The sequence below is a fragment of the Procambarus clarkii genome, chromosome 70, assembly GCF_040958095.1.
Source record: "Procambarus clarkii isolate CNS0578487 chromosome 70, FALCON_Pclarkii_2.0, whole genome shotgun sequence".
Taxonomy (NCBI): Eukaryota; Metazoa; Arthropoda; class Malacostraca; order Decapoda; family Cambaridae; genus Procambarus; species Procambarus clarkii.
The window spans coordinates 23,589,825-23,602,324 of record NC_091219.1 but is presented as its reverse complement, the minus strand read 5'-3'; the positions used below and the strand labels follow the sequence as shown (position 1 = coordinate 23,602,324).

General features: G+C 45.1%; 1 protein-coding gene across 1 annotated transcript in view; it reads right to left on the bottom strand.

Moving 5' to 3' along the window:
* LOC123775323 (uncharacterized) overlaps positions 1 to 12,500 on the bottom strand; it is a 59,265-nt gene that overhangs the window by 13,809 nt on the left and 32,956 nt on the right. The window contains exon 8 of the mRNA XM_045770385.2: positions 1,777 to 5,117. Coding sequence (XP_045626341.1) covers positions 1,777 to 5,117 — 3,341 coding nt within the window. The remainder of the gene's footprint in view (positions 1 to 1,776; positions 5,118 to 12,500) is intronic.

Below are 12,500 nucleotides of genomic sequence, written 5' to 3'. Positions count from 1 at the left end.
AGTTCTTGCATCAGTGATGGTTATTGTCTACATAAATGATCTACCAGTTGGTATACAGAATTATATGAACATGTTTGCTGATGATGCTAAGATAATAGGAAGGATAAGAAACTTAGATTATTGTCATGCCCTTCATGATGACCTGGACAAAATAAGTATATGGAGCAACACTTGGCAAATTGAATTTAATGTTAATAAATGCCATGTTATGGAATGTGGAATAGGAGAACATAGACCCCACACAACCTATATATTATGTGAGAAATGTTTAAAGAATTCTGATAAAGAAAGAGATCTAGGGGTGGTTCTAGATAGAAAACTATCACCTGAGAACCACATAAAGAACGTTGTGCGAGGAGCCTATGCCACGCTTTCTAACTTCAGAATTGCTTTTAAATACTTGGATGGTGATATACTAAAGAAATTGTTCACGACTTTTGTTAGGCCAAAGTTAGAATATGCAGCGGTTGTGTGGTGCCTTAAGATATCTTAAGAAGCACATCAACAAACTGGAAAAGGTGCAAAGACATGCTACTAAGTGGCTCCCAGAATTGAAGGGCAAAAGCTACGAGGAGAGGTTAGAGGCATTAAACATGCTATAACTAGAAGACAGAAGAAAAAGAGGTGATATGATCACTACGTACAAAATAGTAACAGGAATTGATAAAATTGATAGGGAAGATTTCCCGAGACCCGGAACTTCAAGAACAAGGTCATAGATTTAAACTAGCTAAACACAGATGCCGAAGAAATATAAGAAAATTCACTTCCGCAAACAGAGTGGTAGACGGTTGGAACAAGTTAGGTGAGAAGGTGGTGGAGGCCAAGACCGTCAGTAGTTTCAAAGCGTTATATGACAAAGAGTGCTGAGAAGACGGGACACTACGAGCGTAGCTCTCATCCTGTAACTACACTTAGGTAATTACACACATGTGTGGGAAGACGGGACACCACGAGCGTAGCTCTCATCTTGTAACTACACTTAGGTAATTACACACACACACACATATATACTGTACATACATACATACCCAGAGAACAGCAAAGGGGGACCATAAAGGCAGACCCCCCCCACCAGGTAAAACCAAAAACAAAAGAAAAACCCAGCAAGAGGACAACGTACCCAGGCATTGATTCTCGTGCCTCTCTGAGGGGGCCAGGTTCTGGCTCGTGGTCCCCGGTAGGCAAGAACTTTGACTAATGCCAGAAAGTTATACATATCCATTCAGCCTGGATAGCTCCAGGGAGCCGACGGGGCTTCCCCCCAGAAAACAAGAGTAGCAAAGAAAAGTATTCAAGTAAATGTAGGGGAAAATGCTGGCACCTACATTTAAGTAAATGAGCCCACAACTGAGAAGGAAAATCAAAACCAGCTGAGTGGGAAGGAGATTCAAGCAAGGATTGAAATTCACAACCGACACTGGTTACACTACACACATGCAGATATAACTGATCTAGCTCCCAAAAAGATATATGTCTGATATGCAAGAAAATGGCACATGATGGCTTATTATCCCAAACTAACAGGTTTTATGATCATACATAAATATATTTAGTTTCAAATCAATAAGATGAGACATTTTAGAGATTTTAAATGGAAACCTCCAGGAAGAAATAATAAATTAACATGAAACCATATGATATCCCTGCTGAATCGATACCCAAGGATGAATTCTTAAGACAATGGATTCTAGTTTCTAAACATGGCAATAATCCTTATATAGCCTAAAACTGTACATATAATTTTAGACAACAATGCTGGAACATCTGACTCACCTGTATCTTTTGTAACAGCTATTTCTTGATTTTTTTGCATCTTGAATTCATGATTTATTTTTATATCTGCCAAGCCACTTCTTTTATAATTTTTCTTTTCATTCTGTACCACATCATACTCTGATATCTGGTGTTTTGGTTTCTCTTCTTGGATTTGTTTACATTTCTTTGCCACGTTCCCAATGTCACCGTATTCTTTATAAAACTTTCCAAAACTCTTTATACACTCCATCCAATCATTTTTACCCTCAAGTCCAAATTTTTCCTGTTGTTCAACTTTTTTCATGCCAGTATCAGACGAATCGGTACTACAGATGTCTGTTATATCCCCAAATAAATCTAAGACCATGCTGTGGCCTTTTTTCACAGTTCCCTCATCATCTGCGGCTGCCTCTAATGGAAAATTTTTCCCTTTAGCTTTGTCATGTGGTGATTTTGAGCCTAAAAGCCAATTTTGTTTAAACTTAGCTTCTATTAACTTAGCATTTTCCATTTGGGGAACGTTGACTTCTAAACTAGCATGTTTCTTCGCAACAACATTAGTGTGCGACTCTTTGCTCTTACTACTGCCCATGGCAAGAGGTTGAGGATGATTTCTTATTAAATCCTTATCCCCAGACTTACTATATTCAGTTCTGTCAGACCCTTCACTTGATGTATTACCTTTATGCTTATCTTTGTGATCTTTGTGGCTCTTGTCTTTGCTGTCCAAAACAAGATGTTGAGAATGACTTGTCATGAAATCATTATCCTCAGACATATTACTATCATTTTTGTAAGAATCTTCACTACCTTCATATTTGTCTTTGTGGCTCTTGTCTTTACAGGATGCATCTTTTCCTTGATTATGTCTCCTGTCTTTAGAAACAGACTTTTTAGTAGAGTGAGAAGATTCAGTGCCATGCTTACTTGACTTACTTTTACTTTTCACACCTTCTGTTTCAGTCTTATCTCCAAACAATGAATAAAGATCTAAATGAGGTTTTCTTTCTTGAATTTTACTTTTATCTGCAGGATTACTGTTAGAAAACAAATCAATGCTCTTAACATGTACCTCTTGATGATTATGCTTGCTCTTCCGTCCAATTCCCACTGACTTGTTAGTGCTATCATTTTCAATCACTGAACAAAATGTCTGAGGTAGAGTAGTGTCATCCATTTCCTCTTTGGGAAAGTGCTCTTCATATTTTAACGTATCACAACCTTTAAGAAGCAAAGGAGGGCTTAAGCCTTTGCCTTCACTGCTAATACTGTCAATATGCACAGCATTTAAGCTCTTCTTGGATACACTTTCTCTACTTTTAGAATTTGAATTTTTTTCTCTTGCTATATGACTGTCTTCCTTCTTTCTGCAGGGGACCTCAGTTTCATAACTAATTGTTTCATTATCACAACTGTCATCCCCAAATAATGAGGATAAGGCTTTACTTTTCTTACTTTTGATATTTTTTATTTTAAAGTTATCATCATCAGTTGCTGCTTTACCTTCACAATGTATACTGTTCCAATTATCTTGTCTCCAGTTACTTGTCTTTTCAACTGGGCTACTATCAGATTTGTGAAAAGACGGATTTACATTTTCTTTACTAGATACAGAGGTTTCTTGGCTGTTTTTTCTCAATGTCTGATCATTATTCATGGAGGACAAGATACTGTTCGAAGACACTGCTCTTTGGCTTCTTTGGGCACACTCATCAACTTCAACTGTGCTATGTTCTATACACTGCATGTCACACTTATCTGTCACCACTAAATACTGATTACCAGTTCTGCTCTCGCAACGATCATCGTTATCTATATTTTTACTTACATGTGCATTTTCTTTGCTTTTATTGGATAAACAAATAGGTACTGTGTCGGAACAAGTGGCAAGAACAGAATCAAGATTCAAGCCTTTTACTAGTTGGTTAGTATTCACATCAACATTCATTTCACCATTTAAAGATGGAACATCAAGATTGTGTACACTGTGTAGGTTGTGATTTACACTACCATTCTTACCATTTTCATTAGCATCTTTTGAATTATAATAAGAATAGCCCCACTGTGAACGTGGTTTTCTCTCTCTCTCACTATGAGCTGTATGGTGACTAGAGCCCTCTTTTGACCTGGATCTTGACCTGGATCTTGACCTGGATCTTGACCTGGATCTTGTATGGCATGACTTGTATGATCTATGACCCAAATTCTCCCCCTCTCTTTTGCCATATGAACCTCGACCCCTGGAAGACGAATCATTCCATCGTTGCAAGTTACCTTCTTTATTATAGGTTCTGTTTTTTCTATATGGTGACTGATCTCTGTAAACATTTCTGTTATATTTTGCATTGGGTGAAGCATGCCTCTTATCAGATGGTCCTCGTGAATAACTGAATTCATAATTTGATTTATTCTCTCTATACATTGAGCGGTGGTTTCCTTTACTGTATTCACTACATGAATAGTCTTCATCTGAATACTTATATGCTGCAGTGGTATTGTCTACAGCACATTGCCATGAATTGGATCTTCTGCGAGGTAAATTTCTTTCTTGGTATCTTAGTTTCTCATGCCTATCTGAAAATCTGTCATTATGATGATCCCTAGAGCTCCTTTTATCAGGAGAGTTACTATACTTTCTGTCCCTCCTATTATGTGGTGGCATATACTGCCGCTGGAAAGACATTCTGGGAGGAGACCTTCGTTTATCATCAAGGGGAGACTGATGACTATGTAGAGATGGACTTTTATCTCGGTAATAAGGCATCCTCAATGACGATCTCTCTCTATCTGCAAGGGAAGACCTGTGAGAGCTCAGATATGGAGCTTTATCTACCCGAGGTCTGTTAGGTGGTGATCTAGATCTAGTCCTTGGATAAAAAGGAGAATGCCTTTTTGAACTGGAAAAACTTGGACGGCATTGGCTATTAGTACTGGACGAACTACAACTTTTTGGATCCTTTTCTATGGTTTCATTTGTTTCATTTAATGTCTGGGATGGAGGTTTATGTGAAGGCAAAGGTAATGACATAAGATTTTTTTCTTGAAACACATTACTCGAGTCAGTTTCCATTCCTTCTTGCTTTTTTAACTTCCTATCATTGGTTAAAGTAAGTTTCTTTGAGGACGTGAAAGCAATGCTTTGATTCTCTAGTATGCCACTCAAGATGTCATCACCTCGCTCTTCTGCTTCAGTGCTAATGCGATCAATGACAGCATGTGAGGTTTTCCCCAAATATGATGCCTGTGGCTTGAAAGCCAAGTCTCGTAACAATCTTGCAGCATTAGCTTTACGGTCAGCTTGGTCTCGTAAAGACTGCTGGCTAGAACCTGCAAGCAGTTGATCAGCAAAATCATCTATCCTGGAAATAAAAATCAAGTGTTTAATGTAGTAAAATGCCCTTTTCTGGTGGATTCCCTCTGTAGCTTTCTATAGCTATAGCACTGGGTGGGGCTATCAAGCCTTGAGGAATTGCAACAAGCCTCTGAGACTGTTGCAAGTCAACTATGAGGTAGGACTAGAATCTAGTTTCCTCTGTGAGGTTATGGGATCTTGGTGAATAGAGATCAACCCAAAACTGAGTAAAATCAACCAGAAAGTATAAGCACATCGAAATAAGCATCTTCTTGAAGGAAATAAGAAACCCCAATGAAAACAAGGCAAATGTCCATTTCCATGGGATAAACACTCATGATGCATCCAACTGTCACAGCCATGTGGTATCCCCCACCAGCCAGCCACCTCATTCATGAGCCACTCAAACAGAACTCCCCCTCACTCCAACTGGGAAGAATAGAATAGGGGTCAGGACACTAAACTGTTGAGGCCCAAAACGGCCAGTTATTGAGATGGGCTAGAATGCTAGATTATATTTACACTTCTGTTAAACCATGCCATTGCAAACATAGTCTTATTCAGCATGAGATGAAAGGTAGGTCTAAACAACTGGTTCTGTTCTTGGTTGATCTGCCAGTGGGGAATGGCAGAATGGCATAATCACATGGCTATGTCCATGGGATTATGATAAAGCCTTTAATGCAGAATTCTAGCTGGAGAAGCAACAATAATGTGTACTGCTGGCATTGGAATGGTCAGAAACAGAAGGATAAGAATGACCTAACGCAGTTCTAAGTCCCTCATGACTATAGGAGGGGTGGCGAGGGTTTTATTTCACCTTGCCTAAGATAAAACTCGGCAAGTTGCCAGAGTGAGACACGCAACACAACTGCTCACTATGAATGCGCAGGGACAACCAAGCCTCCCAGCTGTGTGCCTCCAAGGGAGCTGGCAGACACTGTGACATCATGAGTCCAACATATACTTTTGTCTCAAATATTTCATACACAAAGACTATCATTCTTTTTTCACCATAAATATGTGGTGGAACATTCTGAATCATTTGTATATGACTTAGGAAATTATCAGGGTGTTAGTGGCAGAGCAGAATCCTCGATACCATCAACAACACTTCTTCCTCTAAAGCTGGAGGTTTCATCACACTCCCTCCAAAGAGAGTGATTGACTCAGCAGAGCAAATTTTTGTAGAACCCAGTAATGAGTAGATCTCTGGTCCCCCATATGCTCCTTGCCTCAGAGGGAAAAAGTGGACAAGCCTCCGACCATAGTTGGAAGTGTGTGTCTTAGAATTTCTGGGGCTAATATGCCTGTCCAGTAATGACCAGTGCAAAACATGGGGAAGTTACTGAGGGAGTAGCCCAGAAAATGAACACTTTAGCATTCAATGATGCTAAAATAACATCTGTATGCTGACAGTAAATTTTTTTTAGCACAGTGCATGAATACCTTATCAGGGGACCAGCCAAAGTATTGTGACCATCCAGATATCACATTGACTATCTTCTTAACACTCAAAACAATAATTGCTCTGCTGGTGAATATTTTCACTATTATTTGAAAAAAAAACACCATTATTTGTAATGAAATGCCATTTTCTGGGTGAGCCCAAGAGGCTCCCTGGAGCTATCAGGTTAATGTGTGATAAATTAGACTGGGCATTAGTTTATGGATTTTTTTTTCTTTGAGATATATACAAGAGTTGTTACATTCTTGTACAACCACTAGTACGCGTAGCGTTTCAAGCAGGTCCCTGGAATACGACCCCCACAAAGAATTGTTGTTACAACTAAGTACCCATTTTACTGTTGAGTTAAACAGAGGCTACAGTTAAGGATTTGCACCCAGTATTATCCTCCCCGGCCAGGATACGAACCCATGACAAAGCGCTCGCGTAACGCCAGGCGAGTGTCTTACCACTACACCACGGAGACTGAAAGTTTACCCTACCGGGGACCACGAGCCAAAACCTGGCCCACTAAGAGAGGTTGCAGGGAGCAATGGCCCTGGAAAACTCCTGTGGTTGGGGGGTTTAACCCCTTTTTGGGTTAGGCACCCAGAAAGGTAGGCATAACAAAACAAACCCCAAATGGAAAGAAAAGTACAAAGACAGAACAGAGAGGCAGAACTCCCTCCAATCCCAAGGAAACTAGCAAATATCACACTCCACCGTTGTGCCACTCATCTGCCCAGTTTTCCCCTCCCTGAGAGGGGAAAAGGGGGAGCCCCGGACACCTAGCACTCCAGTTCAGAAGCTAAGCATCAAACAACACGAAAGCCGCCGACCAGAGGGAGAGAGGGTTGCCAGGGAGCCTTCGGGGCTCACTCAGAAAATGGTGTTTCATTACATTCAACGCTGGTTCTGTGGGGGAAGCCACTTTGGCTTCCTGAAGCTACATAACCAAAGAGAAGGAAAAGAGGGACTTTTCTAGGAGGCGGCCGCGACACACTCCTCAATGCAAAGTCGGGACAACTGGCTGCAACCTGCGACCCAAAGAAACACAGGAACGCCCAGGAGCAGGAACGGGACCAAATAATGGGCAGCCAGGACCCTGTTTGACCTCCAACATCCCTATGCCTAAATATCTGCCCAGGACATGTTGCCAAACATGGCAGCCAATGCAGGAAACTTTCTAACGTCATGGGCACGAGGATGGACCGCAGGCTGGCTAGTCTTAATAACCCTGCGGACAACCTGGAAGACCCGAGCCCTGAAAAAGGGAACGAGGAAAACTGGATCAACCCAAAGTGCATCCCCAGCCACCGAAGGTGAAGCGCTCAGATAACAGCGAAGAGCCACAACCACACACAACATATGATGCACACATGGCCTGACCAATCAAGCATCAATGACCCAAGGACACCTCTGGAAAGCATCTGTCTTGTTCTTCACCAGAAAAGAAGAAGGCTGCAACCAAACAAAGCGACCACCAGGACTGAAAGAGCAGAAACCCCTGCGCCGGAGGAAAGAAAACCCGACCCCCCAGAGGCCAATGCCAACAGAAACAGAGCCTTGAAAAAATAACCTTGAATCGAAGAGGCCACCACAAACTGAGAAGAGGAAAGATAGGAGAGCACCCTGTCCAAGGACCAGGATGGCTCAGGCAGCGCATGAGCAGGCTGGAGGTGAAACAAAGCACGAGAAGGTTACAGAACTGGGCAGAAGTGACATCCACCCCCAATGCAAGGTGGAGCGGCTCTGCTAGCGCCGAACAATACGGCAACAGTATTAGGCATCAAAAGACTGTCCTGAAAAAACTAAGATAGAAAGGACAAGACTACCTGATCAGAAAGAGAAGACAACCTACAAAGAGAGAGAGAGAGAAAATGGCAGAAAGAACACCAAGAAACTTCATGCTGTTGCCAAGACGAAGCCCTCAGGTGGGACACCATCAACGAAGCCATCTGATTACCATACAAATAGTGATAAACCTACATAAAAAGGACCAGACACGAAGAGCAGAGAAGACTGAACAAGCCATGTACCGGATCACTCCGACTCACTGGAAGGAGAAGGAGCCGCGTAAAACGTCCCGGGTTCACACACCGAGCAAGCAGCGCCTGGAACCAAGGTTGGGCTGGCCACTAAGGGGCCATGAGGACTACTCTTCCTTGGTAGGACTCTGAGCCAGAACCTGAAGAAACAGCTGGACCAGGGTTAAGAGATACAGGTAACCCCACTTTGACCAGTCCAGTTGAAGGGTATCCACCGCGACAGTCGGTGACATTTGTTGGTGTAGGGCACCACATAGATCACGAACACTGAGACCACGCCGTTGCGAGGAGGTTCACGTTTAGGAGTTCATGGGTCCGGCAGAGTCAACTGTAGGAGTCGGTGTCGACCGTCCATTCCATAGACAGAGGAATGAACCATGACAGGACGTTGGGCACTCCTTGGAAATGAACCGCACACAGAGCCAAACCCTGAGAAGCCAGCAGATGAGCCACTCAAAGCAACGTGTCCCAAAGAGGCAAGGACCAACAAGAAATCCCCACCCCCCCTGGGTCAGGCAATGAACCACCGGAGAACAGTCCAAATGGAGCCGGATGGTTGAACTCCGAGCGACCCAAACCATCCGAAGCGAAAGCCAAACAGCCACGAACTCCTGCATCGTGCTGTGAGACTGACAGAAGGGCAGATCCCGACACCCTGGGCTGGCCTGGTGAGCACTGGTTGCCAAACCCCAGCTGAGAGATGATGCGTTCATGAACACATCAAGCCAGGGTTCAGGTAGGTGCCAAGGCACTGAACCCCAAAAACCCTGAAGAAGAAACCTGCTACACAGAAAACTACGAAAGGCAAACTATGCAAGGTACATTCCCCGAAGGAACTAGAACAGATGCCGAAGCGAAACCCAACCCATCAGATAGACCAGCACAGTGAGGTTCAAACTCCGCAGTACTCAGGAAGGGCTGCACGAACGAGCGGCGCGGCAGTGGAGTGTGACGTTTGCTTGTTTCCTTGGGATTGGAGGGAGTTCTGCCTCTGTTCAGTTTTTCTTTGTACAGTACTTTTCTTAGTATGTGGGGTTTGTTTTGTCATGCCTACCTTTATGGGTGCCTAACCCCGGTCGATGGCAGATAAGGAAAACCTTGCAACCACAAAGGGGGTTTTCCAGGGCCAATGCTCATTGCAAGCTCTCTGAGGGGAGCCAGATTCTGGCTTGTGGTCCCCAGTAGGTCAAACTCCTTAGACTAATGGCCCAGTCTAATATATATCACACATTAGCCCGATAGCTACAGGGAGCCGAAGGGGCTCCCCACAGAAAATCTGCCAGAAGATATGAATGTTTATTTTCTTTTTACTGTGATATAGACTAATAGTGTGAGCATATTTTCATATCTTGTCCTTTTTATATACACTTAAAAACATATGCGTAATTTCGAAAATTTAATAAAATCAGCATTGAATGTAATGAAACACCATTTTCTGGGTGAGTCCCGGAGGCTCCCCGGAGCTTAGTAGGCTGATATGCTAATGTCAGACTTTGGCATCAGTCATGTGTATGGAGTTCTTATGAGCCTACCGGGGACCACGAGCCAGAACCTGGTCCCCTCTAGAAAGGCAAGGGGAGCAATGGCCTATCGACCGGGTTAGGCACCCAGAAAGGTAGGCGTCCCAAAACAAACCCCTATTCTGGTGAAAACTGCAACCAAAAGCCGAAAGAGTGGATAGAACTTCCCAAACAAAAATGAGCAAACTAGTATGACATCACCCGTTGTCGCGCCGCTGTCTGCACAGCTCCCCTCCCCAAGAGGGGAAAGGGATAGACCCAGACCTACCGCACCAGCGATCCACACCCCAGTTCTGAGGCTGGATGTTTAAAAAAAAAAAAAAAAAAAAAAAAAAAAAAAAAAAAAAAAAAAAAACGCCGACAGGAGGGAGGGATGCCGGGCAGCCTCCGGGACTAACCCAGAAAATGGTGTTTCATTACATTCAACGCTGGTTTTCTAGGGGGAGCCCCTACGGCTCCTCCGGAGCTAACTACCCACGGAGGAAAAGAATAGGGACTTACCCCGGGAGGCGGTTGCTGCTCACTCCTCAACCCGAAGTCGAGACAACTGGCTGCATCTGCCAACCCAAAGCAGCACAAGCCCGACCGGGCCCAGGAATGTTTACAAGGTAACGAGCCAGCCAGGACCCTGTTTGACCGCCAAAATCCCCACACCCGAATACCAGCTCAGGACACACTGCCAAAGACAGCGGCAAGAGCCACGAACTTGAGGACATCATGGGCATTGGGATAGACCGCAGGCTGGCTAGCCTCAATAACCCCGCGGACGACCTGGGAGACCCGCACCCTCGAACAGGGAAGAAGGAGAACCGGATCAACCCAAAGTGCGTCCACAGACACAGAAGCCATTGCGCGCAAATAATGGCGGAGAGCCGCAACCGGACACAAAACATAATGCACCCCCGGCCGAACCAACCAAGCATCAACACCCCAGGGACCCCTCTGGAACGCAGCAGTCTCATTCTTCGCCAGGAAAGAAGGAATAGGCTGCAGACGAACAAACCGATCACCCCGACCGAAGGAGCAGGAACCTCTGTGCCGGAGGAGAGCATGAAGCTCACTTACCCGACCCTCGGAGGCCAATGCCAACAGGAAAAGAGACTTCGAAAAACAATCCGGAACCATAGGGGCCACAACAAAACGAGAAGAAAGAAAAGAGAGCACTCTGTCTAATTACCTAGACGGGTTAGGAGGTGCATGAGCAGGCCAGAGGTGAAACAACGCCCGAGACAGCATGAGAAACGGCGCAGACGTGACATCAATACCGAAAGCAAGCTGAAGCAGCTCCGTCAGTGCCGCACAATACGAGGCGATAGTGTTAGGAAGGAGACGGTCCTGGAACAACCAAGTGAGAAAGGACAACACCACCCTAACAGAAAGTGAAGTACAACGACGAAGACATAAGAAGAACCGGAAGGACCGCCAGGAAACTTCATACTGCCGCCGAGACGAAGCCCGCAGGTGGGACACTTATAAGGAAGGCACCGGATCACCACAGAGATGATCATAAACTTGGGTAAAAAATACCATACGCGAAGACTTGAGAAGATCGAACCATCCACGTGACCGGTCCGTTCTGCTGGAAGAGGCGGAGCTGCGGAAAAATCGCCGGGTTTGGACACCAAGCAAGCATTGCCTGAAACCAAGACTGGGCCGGTCACCAAGGGGCCAAGAGGACAATTCTCTCCCCTGGTAAGTCTCCAAGTGAGTCAAGACCTGGAGCAACAGCTGAACCGGGGGAAAAGAGGTACAGGAACCCCCACCTCGACCAGTCCTGCCGAAAGGTGTCGACCCCGACGGCCTCGCAGTCGGGAAAGGGTGCCACATACAGGGGAAGGCGCCGCGACCACACCGACGTGAAGAGGTCCACCTCGGGAAGTCCGAACATCTGGCAAAGCCAACGGAAGGAGTTGGCGTTGACTGTCCATTCCATGGAGAGGGGGAACGAAATGTGACAGGCCGTCGGCCAAGAAGTTGAACACTTCTCGCACGTTAACTGCCAGGAGACCCAAACCCCGAGAATTCAGCCGACAAGTCGCCCGAAGCGACCAGCACCAAAGAGCCAAGGACCAGATCAAACCCCCCCCCCCAGTTCAGACAATGAACCACTGGGGAGCAGTCCGAATGGAGCCGGATCGTCGACCTGCGGGTGACTCAAATCCTCTGAAGAGCAAACCACACTCCCGTGAACTCCCACACAGTGCTGTGGGCTCGACGGAAGGACGGACCCCACCGTCCCTGGCCAGCCTGGTGAGCACTGGTCACAAAGCCCCAGCCGAGAGACGTGTCCATGAACACATCGAGCGAGGGTTTGGGTAGGTGCCAAGGCACTGTTAGAAGAGGAAGCTGGTGACGCAACAACCGATGCAAAGCCC